Consider the following 22,001-nt stretch of genomic DNA (forward strand, 5'->3'; position numbering starts at 1 on the left):
TCTAACGGTGTGATTGTGTTTTTTTTTCTGCGTCTCATACGGCTCCTAACATTGCAACCCTTCATTAAAAAGCTGCTCTCAAGCCTTTGCTAACCAACCGCTGTGAGTGTCAGCCACTTCCATGGGGTGAGAAGAGAAAGAACGAGAAGGAGAAGAAGAGGCAGTGCGATCAGGTCAGTTTTCAGGCAAGCCCATCGCCTGCCTTTGAAGAATGGGTCTGAGCCTGCGCAAGAAAGAGGTTCCCGACCCGACCACGGGCCTGACCGCGAGTGACACGAAGCTGGTCCGCGAGACGTGGCGCAGCCTGTGCAGCCTGGACAGCGACTACGGCGTGCTCGTGTTCCAGGCCCTGTTCATCCGGCATCCCGAATTCCTGCCCATGTTCAGTCGCTTTAAGGACAAGGACGTGGACTCTCTGCCGGACGACGTGCACTTCCGGGCGCACGCATGCGCCGTCGGCAACCAGCTGACGTCCATGGTGGGCTCCGCGGACGACGTGAGACTCCTCGACGCCCTGATCCAGAAGAACGCAATGGCACACACTAAGCGGCGAGGGGTGGCGCCGCCCCACTTCCACGAGCTCGGCAGTTGCGTTATCGAGGTCCTTGCGCTGAAGTTCGAGAAGATGATGACGCCGCAAGCGGTCGCTGCCTGGGAGAAGCTGTTTGCAGTGAGTACATGCCTTGGACTCGAGAAACTCAAACCACCTTTCTTACCTAACATTCGCCCGACCTTATTCGCCCGCTGTACTCTGGATATCAATGTCTCCCCGCTTAGCGCAAAGGGAAATACCCCGCAAAAGGTAGTAAATTGTGGTTAACTGAAGCCTCAAAACAGACGGGCGTCCAGTGTTCGCTTGCTTCAGCCGCCTATACACGATTAAATTGACCGATTTTTGGGAGGTTCTCAATCACTACCTACGCGCAGCGAATTAAAGGAAAATAATTAACGGAACCACGCGCTGTTCACCACGTTCTGGTTTATCCTTGTAGGTTCGATCAAATTCGACCAATAATGAGTACTTTACCAACCTTAGCCGCAATCTTGCATCGCAACTACCCCCTCTGAGCAGCTTTAGATTGCCTTCCCGCATTGTGAATTCTTTTGTGTTTTTTTGTAATACTTCCGAATATATCATGTCTATTATAAACGCTATGCCTTCTGGCAAAGCATCGTCGTAGAGCGGCATAACCACGCGAATATTAAAACTCAATGCAGAAGTAATAAGCCCATTCCTTGAAAAAATTTTTAATAAGGCACAAGATGATGGTGTGCACCCCCCCTCTGCTTAAAATTGAAAAAATAACACCTGTATATAAAAATCGTGATGCGAACGTAACTGAAAACTATAGACCTATTTCTGCACGTTTTGCAATAAATAAATTATTTGAAAAGGTGATAGCAAAGCGCATTCCGAAATTTTAAGTTAGATTTAATGTTATAGCCCACCAGAAGTGTGTATTCTGTCCAAACAAATCAACATCCGCATCTGTTATTAGCGTTGAGTATATTATTAATACCGCGCAGAATGAAGGAATAATTATTGTTGGTATATTATTAGATGTTCATAAAGCTTTTGACACTGTAGACAATGATGTACTTCTCAAGAAACTTCATTGTTATGGTTTCCGGGACTCTTCTCTAAATTTCACTAGAAGTCATTCCTCCCAAGTTAAACAACGTGTTTGCATAAATGGGACTTGTTCAAATTTTCTAGCCATAGCAGCTGGATTGCTACAGCGCTCTATTTTGGGACCTATTGTATTTTCTCTTTGTGTACACGATTTACCAAATTGCTGAGTAAAAGGGGAAGCCATATTCTACGCGGATGACAAGGTTCTCTCATTCGTAGGAAATAGCATTGAGCAGCTAGAAATAGGTGCGATAGTAACTTAATAAATACCGCGAAATGGTTTGATAAAAACAGGCTGGCGTAAATGTAACCAAGCCAAGATATATTCTATTTTCCTCTTTAGGCACAAAGACCAACAATTCAATAAACCTGAAACAGGGAACGGATCAGATTCAAAAAGTAGAAACATATAAATATCTCGTAAGAGTCCTTGATGCGGCCATGAAGTATAAACAGCATATCAGTGACCTGCCTAAAAAAGAATGTTTTGCATGTTTCGCGTTATACCAGGCATGACAGCATTTCCACTTGCCAACATTAAAAGCAATTTACTTAGCTGTCTTTCACTGTCCCTTAATATACTGCGTTAAAACCTGGGGCACCACATAATTATCGTATCTTCCTCTGTTATAAAATTACAAAAAACGGCCACTCCGCATTATAACCTTTTAAAAATGTACCGACGACACAGCCCCTATATTCAGTAAACAAGCAATGCCTTTTTTGGTTGGCCGAGATTACAAAGCAGCCTGCGTCACTCATAATATTTTGTCAAGAAAGAGCCCTTTACCATCAAATATTTTTATAAAATCACATCGAGTGATACGAAGTCACACAAACATCAATTTTAGCATACCGCTTGCACAGAATGTGTATGGCAGACGTACATTACAGTAGCTTGGTACTAAGATATCGAACGCTATTTCTGTTGACGTCAACGCAAGCCGCAATTTTTCTCGAGCCTTGGAAAATATTATCAAAAATTATAACTTCGAATCATTAGCTTGACCTTCATAAGACTATGTTTACCACCTGTAAAAGCTGTATTATCTCTTCCTAAATGCTTCGTTCTCGACAAGATATGTACTACAATTAGTTGCGAGACTAGATTTGACGTTGTTTCTCTTTCTCGTGAGCATACATATATATATCTGAGTATGTGCACTTGTATGTATGCGTGTGTGTGATTGTATATGTGCTATGTTTAAGTACATTGATGGTTATGGGTGTATTACGGTTCTCATGACTGCTTAGTTATGTTGTCTGTAGTGAATTAGTTTATAGCTGATTGCTATAATCATCACCATCCTCACCATCAACAACGTCATCATCATCATCAGCCTATCTATGCCCACTGCAGGGCAATGGCCTATCCCATAGACCTCCAATTACCCCGGTCCTGTACCAACTGTGACCAATTTATTCCCGCAAACATTTTGATGTCATCGGCCCATCTTACTTTCCGCCGCCCCTGCAATGCTCTATGGGTCCACTATGTTACCCTTAATGGCCAACGGCTATCTTGCCTTCGCATAACATGCCATGCCCACGTCCATTTCTTCTTCTTAATTTCTAATATTATGTCCTTGACACGCGTTTGTTCCCTGACGCACTCGGCTCTCTTGTTCCTTAATGTTACACCTATCATCTTCCGCTTCAGTGCCCGCTGAGCCATTCTCAGTTTAAGTTGAACACTCTTAGTGAGCCTCCAAGTTTCTGCCCCGCAAGGGAGTACCGGTAAGATGCAGCTATCGTACACTTTCTTCTTCAGGGATAATGGTAGGCTGCCATTGATTATCTCAGAATGTCTGCCGTATGCATCCCACCCCATTCTTATCCTTCTAATTATCTCTGCCCCATGGTTGGATACGGGTTCACAACTTGGCCTAAGTAGATATATTTGCTTACCACTTCCACTGCCTGGCCTCCTATCCCAAACTGCTGTGCTATCCCGAGGTTATTGATCATTACTATGTAATATGATGTAATACTATATCATATCTTATGATGTATTACTATATGATATTTATATATATTATGATGTATGATGATTGGCTATATTATGATGTATTTAATGCATTGGCCCGCCACTAGCAACGTTGCTATAGGCCCAGATGATGTCTTGCATATCAAAATGTATTGCCTTCTTGGTAAATAAAGTTGAATAAGTTGAATTCTGAAATACAAAACTCTAGTTTACAAGGCTTTTCAAACAATCATTGTGGCAACAAACTAGCTTGAAAAAATTGCCCTGTATTTGCTTCTTTCGTTGCAAATGTCACCCAAGGATTATAGTCGACTGGTGCACCTGCTAAGTAAAGGCCTCTATTCTCTTTCCCGCTGACCTCTCTCCCGTGGTTACCTTTCTGTCTCGTTCCTCCCTAGATAACAAGCTAAAGGTTTGCTCAAGTCAATTTCAATTTACCGCGTTTTTCATGCGCTAAGTCTGGTGTCTCGATGCCAGCGCCGCCGTAGGGCGGAAACGGGCGTTAATTGAGGCACCCTACTACAAAAGTTTTAGAGCCCCCATGCCCTACTGCAGGAGCGTTCCAAGAGGAACGTGGATCTTTTCGTTGCTATTGCCGTTCGATTTATTAAATGCTGCCAGGAGGTTGCGCTGGCAACAGCAGGCGACGGTTTTCTGCCGTTGAGGTTGCATTTCATTGTCTATGGCAAGAGCCAAGCACCTAAAAAATTTTTCTAATGAATGAACCCTGACAATATCACTTATGTATTGATTCTCTGCCTTATATTTGAGTAATCTGTTGGTCTTGTTTAACAATGTTGGCAAGTATGAACACTGACACCAGACTTTGACATTTAGATTTGGCTGTTAGTATATAATGCTTTTGTGCAGATTTTATTTTACCTTGACCCGGTGTTTCAATCGAGTCACAGACAGTCAGACAGACAGACTGACAGACCAAAATGTCTACGTTTTATTCGCCTGAGAAAGAATATTGTCTTTAAAAGCGTCGTTTAAATAGGCGAGGCTACGGGTGACACCAAGAGATATTAAAGGGGCACTGACACAAAATTTTGGAGGCGAGATAACTTCGGTGATAGATTGGTGGGAACACATATACATCATCTGCAAAATATCAGCGGGAATACAGCATAGAGCATATTTAAAATCAATTTTAAAGTGTGCGAAACGCAACCGAGCAGCCAGAAGAGGACCTCGCGCAATCGACATCCCGAGGATATTGTGTAAATAAACAATATCCAAACACGTCACGAGTTTCTGTTTGCTGCTTTCGCACTGCCGTCGTTTTTCGCCGGCTCGCCCGGCTCGCCGCTCCAATCGGAGGGCCGGAGGGCGGAGCTTCTGCTGTCGAGAACGAACGACCCGATCGTTGGCGGCGGAGGCGCCGTGATTTCGTCAGCTCATCGGGCAGCTGGCCGCGACCAAAGTTCTACAGCGATTCCAGGCATTCTGTTTCTATTACTGTTTATTACCATTGAATGCGAAAACGCGCCGGAGGCACGAAAAGCCCACTGAGCTAGCCGCACGGTCGCTGTGCAGGCGGCGGCCACGGCCGCGAAGTGGCCCAGGCCGGCGCAGGTAGCTCGAGTGATAGCTTGTTACCGCTGCACGAAATTGTGCCAAAGTCCCGACCATGGTGGCTTGTATGAGAAAGGAGTGAATGATGTGATGGCGGGTTGCATTAAAAATTGTCATCTGCACCGCTTACCAGAGCGGCACTCGAATATCCGCCGCAGTGCTAAGCCGAACACATCTGTAGGCGGACCTGTAGGCAGACCGGCCGGCTGCTCCCAGCGCGCGTCTTGCCACCCACCGTCTCGAGCGTCGCGCGTCGTTCTTTAGCCGCGGTAGCATTTGCACTCGCAGCGCCTGCGTCACATCCACGGTCGCTTTTCAATTAAGCGCCTCACGAGATCAGTACGTGGGGGCATTCGCAGAAACTGCCGTCGATGCGGATGCGACAGTGCTACGGCGTCTCTGCTCTGTGATATCCCTCCGACGGTCACGTGGTCAGCTTTGTTCACACAAAATCCACAACATCCATCGTTTCGCGGCACTCGCTGAAAACGAAACTGCGACTGGCCGCATTTAAAATGCCTCTAAATAAACAACCGTCGCACGCTGAAGCAAATGAGGTTTCTACAGGTTATAAGTAGGTCACTAGCTACTTATCGCAACAAAAAAAAAAACAAGATGCAAAATTTTTGTGTCAGTGCCCCTTTAAGCTAAGACGCAAGAAACATTGCAATAGGTACCCAAGGCAGCGCTAAATATATGTCCACACAACAATTTCAAGATTGTAATATTTTTTTATTGCACACCAAAACAACCTGAACCTAAACAATGAGCAGTACCGACGATCAACCTAAACAATGAGCAGTACCGACGATCTGTATATCGCATACGGCCATCCGTATGTGATATACAGATCGTCGGTACTGCTTATTGTAGTCCCCTGAAGGAAGAGTGAATCCGCGTAGGGATCTTCGCTGCTTCATCGTGAGTTCTGTCACAAGGAAGGCTTGAACCCAATTCAAACAAGTACCATGACAGACATTGCTCTCAAGCGAAGAACAAGGGCCGGCATTTTTATTTTATGACGATAGCCTTTCTTGGGCTACTTGACCGGGCACATTTTGGTATGTATGTGAGTGTCACAGCCGACTATATGGATAGCGACATGACCACATGCGCCGATTCCGCGTGCCGAATTTGTTATGGCTTGTTCAGCTTTTTGAAGTTCTCCCTGACGCCACTGCACCGGATGGCGCTTAAGGATGGCCATTTCTCTCCTGTATAGGCGCTTGCTTGGCCTTTCGTCGTTGTTATTTTGTTGTTGTCTCAGTCCCTGGCGCACAGCCTTTGCCGATTCACACTGGCGGAAGCGCACACCTTCTGTGGGATTGTCATTGTGCTCAAAATAGATTTTTTAACTTGCAATTTTTACACACCAACTCTGGCAAAAGCACGCACCTGATCGGCGTCCACAGAACTCGCACCCACCTGAATATCCCCCCCAGAAAACTGTCCACAGCTGCTGTGCTTCTCCTGACGCCTTCCACGGCATTCCACGTGTTTGATAGCAGGCTTGCAACCGAAGAAATAAAACAAAAATATTCACTGTCTTTTGATCTAGAGCATGGAAAAGAAAAAAAATGAAGAGGAAGAAGCACTTGGTGCGCACTGTTTAATGTAGGGCACGAAAAAAAGGATCAACGGGAATACACGCTCAGCCCCCTGTTTATCCGCAGTGCCTTACGACACTTAGCATGAGTGTAAAAAAGGTTGCGGGCGTCAGAAATTTTCCGCGCTGTTTTGGTGGGTCTTCAGCTCCTGATGACGTGTACCAGAAGCATGAATAGTGATTACTGAGAAAGTAGCTGTAGTGAGTCTGATGCCGAGGTTTTCGGTTATAGCCTACTTAAGCAAGAGGCTCGGGGACAAACCAAACCAAATGAACTGCGTTCTGGAACAAATATGCCCAAAGATTCTGCAATATTTTTGTATCGTACTTTCAGTGAACGTATTGCAATTGATAGTATTTGTAGCCTAGGGCTGGACAGGTTCGGCAGGAGCACAGTAAAAGCAATTTGCTTTCACCACGTCCCAATCGCTTTGGTACGGGATAGTGGCGCAGAAAGATATCTTGAAGATAGTGTCAGGTTCTCACCCCCACCATGACGGAGCTCCTACAAACGTAGCGTTCTATTTATGGAGAAAATGACGCAGCCGCTAAAAAGGTTGTTGCCAGTTGTTGCTCTCGTCGCTGCAAAAACATCCTTTTCATGCGAGAATGACGGCACTTTCACGAACAAAATCGCTCTGTTGTGGTATTTATACTACTTGGAGCCGTTACTTTGGACCATTGCACGTGCATAGGCGTGCGTCACGTCAAAAGAAATCTTCTCCCAGTAAAGAGAAAGTCGACAACGCTATCGTATTTCCAAAAGAATAAAAATAGTGAAAAAAGAAGAATGGCAGCCAAGCCGGCACTTATGGTAGCAGTGTGCTTTATATGTGTACTCTGACGCTTGCAGAGCTACGAAAGGGTTCTAGGCTTAACCCTGAATTATCCTTGCTGGCCGGTGTTGTAGGTAGTGATCGGTACAGTCAGCATTTCTTCATACGACCGCTACATTTCATGGAGCATTCCAGTTTCAGTATTAAACTTAGCCCCACCTGACGGACCGCGCCTTCCCTACACAGCCATTTTTTTTAGCTCGCTGGCTCCCTTTGTCGCCGCCTGCGATGGGAAGGTCGCTATCTATCAAGATGGTCATGGTCTGTCTGCCTGTGCGTAGATTCAGCCACTGGGGAAAAGTTGATGCTGTGTATGAGCGATTCCTTTATGCACTCACAGCCACATATAAACATCTCTGCCCGTTGTCAATAATCATACTTCTAAAATTGTTGAACAAAAAATTGTTCGCCACCCTATCCTGCGAAAATGGATGTCCACCAAAGCTGTTGTAAACCACTACACAGGGGATGGATGACGGTAAGCAATGTTTGTCGTCGTCTCGGCGGGCTTGTCGCTTGTGCTCGGCTAGTGTCACTAGATAACAGTACAGAGAATCGGCACTATTTCCTCATATTATTTGGTGCGACCACCATGATCATTGGGCAGTTCGCATTGCACGACCTTTTTGTTTAAGCTGCGACGGTTCATGTGCGCCACCATTTTGTTCTCTATCGGTTTCAGTCGGTCAGCTCTGGTAGGCTTAGCATATCCTCCCTGCTCTGTGGCTGCGCGCGGCTGAGGTTGTTGAGAATGCAACAGCATTTGAGCAGCAGAAGTGTTTCCAAAGATGCCGTTTTGCTCCATCTTCGGCAGTGTTGTTAACAAATGACCCGGTCTATGTTTACGGCCCGGCCGTAGATGCGGAAAATGCCAAAATGGCCGTCGTTGCTTACTTGGGTGCCTAAGTGACGGTACTCTAACACCTTATCTACTGACACCACCCTCGGCTTCTCTGGTGGCCAAAGCTTGGTACTAATTAGCCAGATGCATGTGCTCGGCGTCCTGGGCAAGTGCTGCTCTTTTAAGTGACGCTACTCCGGCCTAGCCTTCAAAGATAATCTGCAAACATAATATTTAGTAGGAACGCATTGTGTAGAGGTCCTATTGTTCACAGGCGACTTATCATCCATTATACGGTTTATATGCCCCTTTTGTGGTTTCTTTAAACGAATTCTGATCTCTACTTTGAGTACCTCATTAGCCTGACGCATGCGCTGAGCGACTAAGGCCTTCGCCCCTTGCCATTTTTTGCCCACAGAGATCAAACCGCTGGGGATAGAGGAATATAGGTTTGCTGTACAAACAGGACTGCCGAGAACATGCGGAGGAGCGGTTAGCTTTGTTTAAAGAACTGCGGAGGATGGCCGCTCCGCATGCCTCTTTGAACAATATAGTTTTCCCGGAAGGCTATTGGATCACGAGGAGAGACATCTTTCGCTTGATCCTGCAATTTTTACGTGTCACAAGCTTCAGCGAGGCACGGTGAATTCCCGCGCATAGCGGTAAAAAGGTGCTGATCGGGTGAGCAATTGCCGGCATACAACGCAAGGCTAGGTCCACCCGTCAATAAACATCACCACCACCACCACTACCACCAGAGCATTACACATATCTCAGCAACACAGAAATACCTAATTGGAATTTGCAGGGTTGTTTTATTAAAATACATTAATGCTTGATTTAATGACGGCACGCCAAGAAAAATACAAATTCGGCCGCCCGTGGGGCCAACAGTAACGAACGGTTCCCCATATGGCGCGCAGAACGCCCGTTGAGCGTGCGTGGTGTAGAGCGGTGGTACAGTGCCTCGATGCACGCGCATCTCTGTCGCACGGCGGCGCAGGCATACAGGCTCGTAACATGGAGCAGTTGAACGCGGTAAATGCAATCAGACTTGTGCTCATCTTGGAAGGGGCAAGAGGGGAGAGGAAAACCATGAGAGGTAAGCGAAATAAAAAGGGGGGCACTGATTTTGCAGGGGCGCCAGACCACTGTTCTCTTTCGGCGACCTTTGCAAAGAGGTGAGCCGATATGCGGCTACTTTTTAGACAAAGCATGTCTTGCTCGTGGCTATGTCCAGCGTCCGTCTGTTCTCCGCACCTTTCCCCCTACACTATAAAAAACAGAAATTGTTAGCGGCACCCGGTTTCGATCCCACGACTCTCTGCCAGCAACGGGATGTACGCGGTGCTCTTCCCGCTGCGCTACAAAACCGAGACAGGGTCAAGTGCTACGAACACGCCTTATGTCCTTGACTCATTCAAACTACGTCAAGAAGCTACTGATACATTGAAGGCACGCGAAGCTGAACGTCAATAGAAACGACGAACTGAAAACTTTAGAAGAGGATGTTAGCGTCTCTTGCTCGGGGGGATGTCCCGTGTCTGTGCCCCGTCCGCAGCGCCTCTGATGATGACTGTGGCAGGATGCCCCTAGGGACTGGCCAACCAAAGAATCCATCACGAGATAGCTTCGCCTTCAACCACCATCGTCATCTACCCGTAGGAGAACCGCTGAAGTTGAAGAAGGAGAATATAAAGCTGCGAAGAGGAGGGTGTGTACGTTGCTCTCGCTCGTCCGCAGCGCTTCTGATGATGATTTTGGCAGGATGCCCCTAGCGATTGGCCAACCAAAGAATCCACCACAAGATAGTTTCGCGTTCAACCACCGTCGTGATCTTCCCGTAGGGGAACCGCTGAAGAAGAAGAATGAGAAGACAAAGCTGCGAAAACGAGGGCGTATACTTTGCTCTCAGCCGGTGCACCAACATCAACAACCTTTACCTCACCAAACCCTGACGGAGACTACCGATTCTACCACAGAGACGACAACATCGACAAGAACATGATGGACGAGTTTCGGCGCCTCGAGCACCACGGCCTACTCACTGTAACACAACAGTACTTGCGTGCCTTTGCCACCAGCGTGGACCCGGACGTGGAATTCTCTCCGGCGCTACTAAACACCATATCACTCAACATAACGGCAACACGCCAGTTGCGCGATAAGCGCGCATGCGCGTCTTTTCTCTCATCTTCTCCTCTCCACTCCATCTGCTCTATATAATAAACCCTGTCCGCGCGCCGCTTCCTCAGTTGCGGTTTCGGTGGAGACACGATGCACAGTTAGATGAGCTGAATGGACGCCAACAATTCTGCTTTGCATTACCACATAGTTGCCTTCGGAGAGATGGTGTAATTTTTTTAATGTTTGTTGTCTTCCTCGCGTTTGCGTGTCTGTCTATCTCGCTGTCTGTCCCTCTGTCCATCCACCAGTCCGTCCATCTGTCTGTCCGTCCGTCCGTGCATCCATCTGTCCATGAAACCGACGATTCAGCCATTCAGGACAAATCTTCAAAGCGTTCGTACAGAAAGCATACACAGGAAGAACCGTTCCAAACGACTACAAGGGCTGGCGTTAATGTTACATGTCCCCGTTATTAAGCCCAAGGGAAGCCTAATGCGCATTTGAGGCAAAACGGAAGTTCTCTACGAGTAGTGCCTCCTTCTTTTAGTTAAGAATACAGGTTGGCATGGCTTTTAAGGTAGCATGGGAAGAAACAACGGGTTAAAAATTTCCCAGAAAGACTCCAGCACGCGCGAGATAACTGCATCAAACAGAACAGAGCTGTCTCTCATTCGCGCTGTCCAGGCATAAGAAGTAACCAGGCACATAGAAAAGATGGGTACTACCGCAAAGCATGGTGCTTGAGCCGTCTGAAGTTGGGAAAACTGGATTCATGGAACAAACGTCCATTGAATTAATTTCAAGAGGAGGGATATTCGAGAGGACGAGCGTGACGAGTTGGAGTTGTGACCAGTGAAGGAGCTGCGGGGCAGAGGCGGTAGATGGCTATGATCTGTCGATGACATTTGCAGGGAAGCAAAATATTACGCTTGATAATGTTGCTTTGTCTACGTCCATTGTGTGCTCCTTGCGCATGCAAGAGTCAGTCCTTTTTCGTGTACTGCTTTTCGTCTTCAATTTCGAATGCCTTGGAGGCTCTTTTTTACTCACCGTTCTTATGTAATTTAGGATAAACCAATTGCACGTAAGAGTGTATCTGAAGATACGCTTGTAATAAGACACGGTTGTAAGTTGTCTATCATCGTGTGTTGCAGTTATTATCTACTCAATATTTGCTTTGCCTGAAGCAATGTGGCCTTTGCGATACGCGCTACTGCGTCAGTAGTTTGCAAAAGTATTTGCTAATTACCCCTATCTGTTGTCGGGACTCGCTGTGGCAATATTGATTTTTCACCTGCCACTGACAAATGTTGCATTCAATCTAATTGTGTGTTAATTTAACGCTGCAATATCAACACCACTCCCCAGTGCCTGTGTTTAAATCATTTGTCTACGTTAAAGACTAGAATACACCCAGTACGGCGACATTCAGTCAGCCCTATTAATCGATCAGTCGTGGTCTAGGGTTTCCGTGTTCATCATATATTTTACACGATGGTGGGTCGAATCCGACCCTGGGATAACGTGACCGATTATGGCTTTGAGAAAGACTATTTTCGTTCTTCGTAAAATTTCCCGAGTAATTTCGCGATATTGTCTGTATCCATTCAAATTTTTTTATATTTCGAGCATTCGGCCAACTTCTGTTTCATCTGGAGGCCAATTTGTGGGTGATAAAAGCGATAGTTTTTATATACGCAGTTCATTGTGCTTTCGTGAAAAAGCAATTCGTGAGCAAGCTTACCGTTCGTAGCTCTCCTGCGTAAGCAGTGAGCTCTCCTCTGCTTTTCGGCCAGCACTATTAGGTATGCCACATAGGCAGTAATTACACCTGCATCTCAGATCTCTGCTGCCCAGTGTTCATCCGTATTCAGAGGTTTGAAAATATTTACAGAGTTTCACCTTACCCGCAGGCTAGAAGCATTCGGCTTTCTGAATAACCACGCTCCGTCAATAAAAAAAATATTTTATTGGGTTCTGTCCAACCAGTGGTGTGGTACCGACTAGGCTGCGTCCGTTGGCACGCTATCGCAAACTTAGCAATTTCTAACTGGACCTTTTCACTGTTTACAGGAGCACAACTTCGATAGTGGTTTCGGCTATTCTGGCTCCTGCATGCCCTGGGCACGAGCACTTAACCTTTCCTATTAACCAATAGTAGAAATTATTTTTTTTTTCATGTGTCTTTTCCTCTTCTCTATCGTTAATCGCATATTCCGTTGTGGCAAGCACCGTCAATCAGACTCAAACGGTGTAAATGAGAGTTAAGTTAACCAGCAAACATTCTGAAGATGACGCAGAAATATAATTCAGCGGAGCGAAAGACACGGACGCTGGAAAGGATGGGACTGACGGTCGCACCATCCTTTTCACCGTCTGGGTCTTTCGCTGCTCTAACTCATATTGCTGTGATATGAACCAACTAGCCCGACAACATATTGTACTGGAGATGATCGATTGAGCACATGCAATATTTCAAGTTTGTTGATTCTTTTTCTTGTTCACCAAATACATGCATGAATGTCCTAATCCTTAGACTATTGGTTAGTAATGAATCCATTAAAAACATCACAGAGGAATCAGGGGTTATGCTACCTACGATCACACGTTTGAAGGAGATGCAGTATGTATTTCGTGAAGAAAAAACATGGCTAGGAATAGACAAGACGCATTCCAGATCACAGTACTAAGAACACATTTGGTTCTATACAGACACATAAACCTATGAATACGAAAGCTGTGTCTAGTTCACATTGCAATAACACACACGCTAGAGATCACACTCAGGAATGAAGTACATCGTCACTGGTTGATTGATTCTAGGGTTTAACTCCCCGACGCAACGCAGGCGATGAGGCGTGCGGTACTGGAGGGCTACGAAATAATTTTGACCACCTGGGGATCTTTATAGTGCGCCGAAATCTCGTATACACGGGCATTTTGGCTTTTATCCTCCATCAACAAAGCGGGCGCCGCGGCCAGGAACCGCCCCCACGACCTCGTGCTCAGCAAAACAACGCCTTTGCCACTCTGCTACCGTGGTTTTTACCACCTGCACGACTGGTAAAGAGCTAGATAAGATTGTTGTCCCCAAAACAGCAGCAGTTAAAATCACGTACAAGGCACTGGAAGTCGATAGTATTTTCAATTCTTTCTTACTTTTTGTTCATCGTTGGTATGTATGTCATCTATTTCCAAGAAAAGGTGCTTCAAGGCATGATCTCACCTGGTTGATCGTAAAACTGATCACGAAAGACCATTCCCAACTTACCTCTGACGTATATGAGACGGCTTTCTCCATATGTGTAATGCGAGAGAGGAATTATAAATTGGCCCTCGGAGGCAGGGTGGCTACTTGTTCTGGATGTTTGGAAAATATGTCCGTGTGTTTCGAAACTATTTATTCCGTAATTCGCACTTCTAGAAAACGTTTTTCTTACACCGCTTTGGAGCATTTGACACAAAAAATAACGCTTAGAGATGTTTTTCCTTTCCTCCAGTTACCACTGAGATTTTGTAGTTTGCAGTTACCTTTCTGTTGGTTCTGCTCTACCATAACAAAAACCAGTTATCATGACATACGGCCTAATTTCTTTCAACTAGTGGCTCTTTCTTTGATGAGCTCTCACAAGTATATGAACTCTCGCAAATAGAGCTGGCAGATAAAGTTAGAAAATTGCTTTCGAGAGGCCGTCATTAGCCAGAACGAAATATTGACGGAGTTTGGGTACTACTATAGACAATAGAAGCTTAATAATTTATACTATTCGCTGTCACTTAACAGTTACTCTGTTACGTTTCCTCGCGGAATAATAAGGCCTAGCTTCCGCAGTAAGAGAATGCCATTTCTCATAACAAGTCATCTCGGCACTCAATAAAAAATCCGAGGCCATTGGTAAGCTAACGCGGATGTATTTCAGTAAAGTTCAAGCACTTTGGAACAGGAACGCAGCTCTTTGGTGAACAACTGTTAATTTCAATTTGTGGAAATTCTGCGTAATGCGTGTGTCAAACGGCTGTTTTTTTTTTATCGGTATCTGTAGTTCATGGTGAACGTGACAAGGCGGGTGTACGAGGAAGCACAGGCGGTGGCACCGGGTCCCCGAAGCACAGGTGGCGGATATCCCGAGGACGACAGCTCTGAACCCCTCGCGCGGCGCTCGCCAAAGTATCCGGTGTTCGCCTCAGTGTCGGTTTCGCCTGTCCACTCTCCCTCCTCATCGCGATCGTCTTCCGGTGGAGCAACGCCTACCCCAGGAAGCAGTCCTCAGAAGACTTGCTTGAGTACAGCAACTGCGTCTGGGAAAGCTTCAGCATCCCCGTCACCGAAACCTCGAAGGGCTGTGAAAGCGGAGAGCCCCCTACAGAAGTCTGCTACGAGCCCCTAGACTGGGACCTTACCTAAGAGACCTACAAAATAGACACTAATGAACATATCGACAAGAAGACGTGATCTGTGCAACGATTAAAGTCATATCATTCTTAGTGGTGCAGCTATAATTTATCCTGGCTAGCTTGTATGCGCTAAATATGATAAGCTAATAATAATAAAAATGCTTGCCCGCTCATTTCTTATTAGCAGCTTTTAATTCATTAGCTTGTGTGTCTTTGGGAGACAAAATTTTTCCGGAAATCATTAGGATTGGCCTATCAGAAAACAATTATCATCGTCATCGTCATTTTTAGACATGAGGTGTAGCCTGAAATCTTCACCCCGCGGTTTCTAAAGCGTGTCTGACGAAATTCCCCAAACAAGGTATTATACAGGAATATATCCTAATATGGGCCAGGGGCCTGTCAACCATGCCACTAATGAGCCGCTTTAAACAGGAGTGGCAGGGCGGCGCATTTTACAACTTCATAGGGCAGTAATCCCGCAGGTTCAACTTGTAAAACAAACCATGTTTTTCGAACGCCAATTGGATTTGTAAATGTAGTAGATTGCTACTATCTCCTAGGCCCATTTCACTTCTCTCAGGTGCCTCAAATGGCCGTGGTACAGAAAAAACTGTGGTTGATTCTCCTGTCATAGGAATCAGTTACACACCAAAGTGAACTGGGCAGCGAAATTTGCAGCTCAGCGTGATTTACGGTCTGCGGCTGTCTTGTGGGTGTGCTTGGAGAGCGACGTCGGGCTTGCAGGTCGCTTAGGCATAGGTGTACTGGCGTCATACGCGTGATGGATGTGACGTCAGTAAAATATTTGGTTACCGCGACATAAAACATGTTCGTGTTAAAATATAAATCCCGAAAACCAACACCCCTGCGCGTAACTTACCCTTAAAACTAAAGGTTGCTTTCCTGCAAGAACACCCTCTGTGTAGGGGTTCAAACTTCACAGGCCGCTTGCGTCGTTGTACTGGCGACACGTCCGTGACGGATATGGCGCCATCTAAATCTTCGTGTATCCGAGAACAAAACACTGTCGTGTTAAAACTGTGGAGATGTATAATTTGGAGGTGTATTAAGGTCGGTCGTAAAACCGGAGAAATAGCACAGATAGGCAACCTCGTTCGGCCCGGCTGTGAATCTTCTCAACCGTGGTCCTCTCAGAAAACAGCCAACACCACCGAGAAAGGCGTTGCTGAACAACAACTGAATACTAGGAGTGTGGCCCAGTAGCCGGAAGCCGTCGCAGTGCGCGCGTTCCTTGCCGTGCAATAGAAACCCAGCAATCTCAGCAATTGCGACACGAAAAGCGAGGAATCACCGAAGCTGGTGGTCTTCACTATCCTCGGGTACAAGTAAGAATGGCAATGGCTAATGTGGTGTATCAAACCAACGGCTCTGGGCACCAGCACCCGCGGGTATTCTGAAAATACATATCTGGTAATGCGTGCCATTGTCTACTAATTCTCACTTAGTTCTTTTATGTCGGTGCAGTAATTTATAGACAGGTTAGGTCCAGAAAATCACAAAAACGACTGGTGTAACGCCTAAAGTACTCGGAATAAGGCACTGTGCAGCCCGCAGAGGAACAGTCGATGCTGTGACGAGGCATAGGGGTGACTTCCGTTGTCGTGAAGTTGTACCCGAGTGTAGCTTCAATTACTTTTAGCTTCCGAAGTCCTCGCCCAGGACTCCGGATCTTCTCCACACCGGTTGACATGCTCACGGTCGCCTTCCCCCTAGCTTCGCCGAAGCTGCGCTTCTTTCCCGGGAGAGAACGCTTTCTTGGGTCTCCCCATCTTACAGGTATTTCGGACAACGACGCTGCCGAGAAGTCCACACCTTCTCTCTCAACAAACAGAAAACTTGCACCCCATATCTCACGCCGCAGTCATCACCAGCCCCTCTACGCCCGCTGCAGAGAAAAGGGCTCTCCCAATAATTTCCAATTCTCCCGGTCTTGTGCTAACTGCAACCAATTTATCCCCGCAAATGTCCTCATCTCATATACCCATCTAACTTTCTGCCGCCCACTGCAACGCTTTCCCTCTGTAGGGATCCGCTCTCTTACCCTAGTGACCAACGGTTATCTTGCCTTCGCATAACATGCCCTGCCCACGTCCCTTTCTTCTTCTAAATTTCTACTAATCTCCTTAACACGAGTTTGTTCTCTGACCCACTCCGCTCTCTTCTTGTCCCTGAACGGTGCACCTATCATCTTCCGTTTCATTGCTCGCTGAGTCGTTCTCAATTTAAGTTGGACCCTCTTAGCGAGCATCCAAGTTTCTGCCCCGTAAGTGAGTATCGGTAAGATGCAGCTGTCATGCACTTTCTTTTTCAGGGACAATTACAGGCTGCCATTCATTACCTCAGAATGTCTGCCGTATGCACTCCACCCCATTCTAACCTTCTTATTAGCTCTGCCTCATGGTTTGGATAGAGGGTCATAACTTGTCCTAAGTAGTTATATTCGGTCACCGCTTCCACTGCCTCGCCGCGTATCTCAAACCGCTTCGCTGTCCCGAGGTTATTGATCGTTAACTTAGTTTTCTGCATAATACCTTTCAGGCTCACGGTTCTACTCTGTTTGTCGAGTGCGGTAAGCATGCTTTGCATTTCGTCCCCCGAGAAATTTAGGATGGCAACATCCTCAGCAAATCCGAGTTTAATGAGGTATTCTCCATTAACCCTTGCTGCCACCTGGTCTCAATGCAATGCTCTGAATACTTCTTGTAAACATGCTGTGAATAGCGCTGGAGAGCTTGTGTCTCCTTTACTGACGCAGTTCTTTAACGGTATTTTATTGCTGGCCTTAAGGAAGATGATTGTAGCTGCTAACCCATTGTAAATATCATGTAGTATACTTACATACTGCTCGTCTACACCCTGGTTCCGTAATGCCTGAATTACTCCTAAGGCTTCGACCGCGTAAATGCTTTCTCATAATCTATGAAGGCTATATATGGGGTTCAGTATAGCCCACGCACGCCTGTATGACCTCTTCGAACATGTGAATATAGTTCATTCTTGAATAGCCTTCACAAAACCCTGCTTGTTCTTTAGGTTTACTGAAATCTAAGGTGGCGGAAATTCCGTTAGCGATTACCTTGGTAAGTACCTTGTATACGACTGACAGTAAGATGATCGGCCTGTAATTATTGCAAGCCTTTCATGTCACTTTTCTTACACACTAAGAAGTCTAGCAGGGCTGGGCACTCTATCTGGGAGAAGAAACTTTTCTCCCATATTTTACTCGTTTTGAAAACATTGGGCTACTCTTCCGAGGAGCAGCGCGTGCCGTTCAAAACTAGAGACCAAATACTCCTCGTGAGATTTAGATGCTTTGCAGGCGGAGTACTTCAACCCTGGATGGAAATTGCAATTTTATCTCCAAGGCAGCGTTCCTTCACTCCCTTTAGGGGTGAATAAGCTCTATTGGCTGCGGCGTTCTGTGATACTGCAGAAGGGTACTACTACTCTTTCGTGGAAAGCATCCCGTTATGCCCCATGAGCGTTCTGCTATTCCCCACGGGGAATCGTGCTTTTGCTCCGCCTGCTACTAGTCACCGCGGTGGTACTATAGACAGTTATAAGGAAACAGTACTGGTTAAGCTATTTTTAAACATAGAAAAGAAGAAAAAACGCGGTCAGACTTTATTTTCCAAGAAAACGTAACAACAATCGGTTCATTCTGCAATTTCGCACGAAACGCAATTTAGTTGGAAATAATATATTTAAGCATAAAAACGGTTCCTACTCCACATGCACAAAGAAGACGTGGCGCCTATTTAGGATACATCCTAGAAAAATTCACAAATAAAAATGCAGCAAATCAACTCAACACACTGAAATACAAACATTAAATTCAGACAATAAAAATGATATCACCTGCAAATAAAATGGTACTGGCATTACCACGAAAAGCGTCAGTAGAACAACCGCAGTGGGAGAATAGTTATCAGTATTTAAATAAAACAAAATTGCCTTATTACGTTAGTGGGTGCATCACATGGAGTGGAAAGCCAGCTCTTATTTAGGACACATTATTAATATTTAAAAACAAATTTTGGGAAACAAAAAACTGGCACTAAAACGATTCAGTGTGGGTTACTACTAACACATTACAAGGTGCAATCAACGCAAAGCTACAAAGCCATTGACACCTAAACTTTGCAACATATACGTGTTGGTGGGAAAATAACAAGCCGCAAAAACATTGCCACTGGGTTTTTTAGTCGGGGTGGTTCTAAAATGGGGATGTGCTAGTAAGATTAAAAAGAAGGATAACTTGGTAATAAAAACAAACCCATTCGAGCTGAATGCCTCATAATGCTGCTGGCGGCCTTCAGAACTGTGCGGACCAGGGCACTGGGCTTGAGCCGAAGTAGCGTCACCAGAAGGAAGAAGGTGCGCTTCGCCTTTGAAGCGTATTACTCACTGAACAGCCAAAACACTGACAGCAGAAATGGCAATATCTCCACGATGTCCAAGGCTGTGAACAGAATTGTCTTGAATGCGACCGGCACTCCTGGTGACTCCTAGGAGATCTCTCTCTCAAAAACAAGTATTCGAGCAAGCAGCGTATTCCCGTGGTTCCTACATCGGCAGAAAGAGGGGTCAGCAAAGGTGAGTTCCACAATAAAAAATTGACCAGGTTGAAGAACGTTAAATGAAATTTGGAACCAGTGTTGGAAACCAGTATTGGAAACCAGTACGGGAATGAAACCAGTATTGGAATGCAATACTGCTTGGCGCAGTCACCAGGCTAGATGTGAAAGTGCGGTGACCTTGGATGAAGCCATGCTCATTGTGCCACTTGCCCAATGTCATGTCAGACAGCGCGGCCTGCAGCTGTCTGCATACGCACTGCGCGCCAAACCCATTAGTCCCCGCACGGGGCACCTTGAGCAATCTTGGTGACGGTACTGGCGACACTGCGGACCCCGAGCCCCCAAACATAAGCTGGATCCAACCGTGGCGATGTGTTTATAGGTGGAGGGTTAGAAACCACGAACGGTGGCCGTCGGAGCCAAGGTCAAGATCCGGCGGATGGGCTCCCTGTCTGTTCACCAGGCAGGGAGCTCCGGGACCTCTTTGACCATCAGGGTATAGTCAAAGAAGAAAGTATCCCCGTCCCCTGCTTCTATACTACGATATATGGCATTTTCTAAACACCCCCCCAGGCGTGATCGGCCCCCGAAAAGGGGCTGCACCGAAGTTTCATTCCCACCTCTTGCAACAACTGTCTTTTCAACAAACGTGAATAACTATTCTCGTTTTCTTGCGATCGAGTCAGCTGACCCAACGAGACCCGTCGTTTCACTGTCGGTATTCCTGGTCTCGAAATTTCTGCAAAGCACATTAGGTGAAAAGTATGAAGCCATAAAGCTCAGGACAGGAGAAATCCTTGTCGAACTCAATACTGAAAAACAATCACGCACACTTCTTGCCCAAACTCGCATCCATGACCTGGACCACAGGATCACGCCCCACCGGAGCCTGAACAACTCCCAGGGTGTGATTTCAGAGTCGGATCTCCTTACAGAAACAGATTCTGACCTTCTTGAAGGGTTAAAAGACCAGGGCGTCACATCCGTGCGCCGAATCACGATGCGCAGGGACGATAAGATAATCCCCAGCAAGCACATTATCCTGACCTTCCACCGATCGACACTTCCGCGATATATCAATGCAGGCTACATCCGATGCTCGATTTGCCCGTACATACCGAACCCGCGCCGCTGCTTTAACTGCCAGCGGTTCGGGCACAGTACAACCTCTTGCCGCGGCAAAACAACCTGTGCCTAATGAGCAGCGCAGGACCACCCCACCGACAATTGCAATTCTTATAACCTCACTTGCGCAAACTGCAGGGGCTTACATGCGGCCTACTCCAGGAAATTTCAAATGAAACGAAAATAATCAACGTGGAAGTGACAGAGAACATCACCTACCCAGAGGCGCGGAAGCGGTTCGCCTCTTTCCCTCTGGGGAGGTACGCCGACGCAGCTCGCCGGGGGACAGAGCGGCGTCTGGTTTCGGCGGGGACCCAGTACTGCGAGTCGGACTTGGTGCCGCCCCCCCCCCCCCTGGGTTGCCTCAGGCAACCCAACCCGCCTCCGCGCCGCTCGCTGAGCAAGCAGCGGCTGTGGGGGCAGCACGTCTGCTGGGAGCGATGCTGCATCCTCCACTTCCGCTCCAGCGTCCCAAACCACAGGCGAGGGCGCAGACGAGATGGAGACGGAAGAACCAGCGGCAGCTCCCACCCCCACCGCACCGCCTGCGCTATCCGAGGCATTCCTTAAACCCTCGGTGGTTGTGGGTCAGTCAAAGCGCGCCCACAACGGTGCGCGGTCCAAGGGGCCTGATCAGTCAGGCACTCCGAGGACATCAGACGACGAAACGGATGTCGGACCGTTGTTGTCTGCGGTGCACCGCAAGGAACGTGTCCCGACGCCAACCGCATCCGTCAACTGACCAACATCACAAACTACTGGGGGAAGAATCTCGAGAACCTCGAGCACCGTCTCCTCAACAAGATCACCCAAGTTATGCAGCAACAGCAACAACAGCTGCAACAGCAGATGCAACAGCAGTTCCAGCAATTCCAACAGCAGATCCAAGAGCAAATTAGCCCCGAGAGGTTGCAGGCGCTCGTCGACACCGCCGTGCAACGTTACTGCAACGCATCCGAGTCTCCACTGCCATCGCCATAATGGGGGGTCGCCGCGGAGAAGGAGTGCTACGCGTCTGGCACTGGAACGCCAACGGCTTTCGGTGTCGGAAGGCAGTACTGCAGCAGCACCTGCGCTCGCTGGATCCGTCGGAGCTTCCCGACGTGATAGCGGTGCAGGAAACGCACGCCGAAGACCCGAAGGTGATGACTTTGCCCGGCTACCGTGCGCACGCCAGCCCGCCGAGCGCCCGCGCATGCGGGAAGGGGGCGGCGCAGGGCGTGTGCACGTTCGTCCGCAAGGGCATCGCCTGTATCAAGCACGAGAAGA

The 22,001-nt window shown here is 47.1% G+C and overlaps 1 protein-coding gene across 1 annotated transcript; it reads left to right on the forward strand.

The window, feature by feature from the left end:
- The first annotated feature begins 211 nt into the window (after positions 1 to 211).
- On the forward strand, positions 212 to 21,713 carry LOC144175638 (cytoglobin-2-like). Its single transcript, XM_077704689.1, has 2 exons — positions 212 to 670; positions 21,555 to 21,713. Exons 1-2 carry the CDS (start codon positions 212 to 214, stop codon positions 21,711 to 21,713), a joined length of 618 nt encoding a protein of 205 aa, XP_077560815.1.
- The last annotated feature ends 288 nt before the right edge of the window (positions 21,714 to 22,001 follow it).

The sequence above is a fragment of the Haemaphysalis longicornis genome, unplaced genomic scaffold, assembly GCF_048455015.1.
Source record: "Haemaphysalis longicornis isolate Haplotype H1 unplaced genomic scaffold, Haemaphysalis longicornis Haplotype H1 scaffold_3, whole genome shotgun sequence".
Classification (NCBI taxonomy): Eukaryota; Metazoa; Arthropoda; class Arachnida; order Ixodida; family Ixodidae; genus Haemaphysalis; species Haemaphysalis longicornis.

Coding starts and splice junctions, on each gene's coding strand:
- LOC144175638 (XM_077704689.1), top strand. CDS start 212: ATGGGTCTGAGCCTGCGCAAGAAAGAGGTTCCCGACCCGACCACGGGC. Junction 671..21,554: donor CCTGGGAGAAGCTGTTTGCA/GTGAGTACATGC, acceptor CAAGTTATGCAG/CAACAGCAACAACAGCTGCA.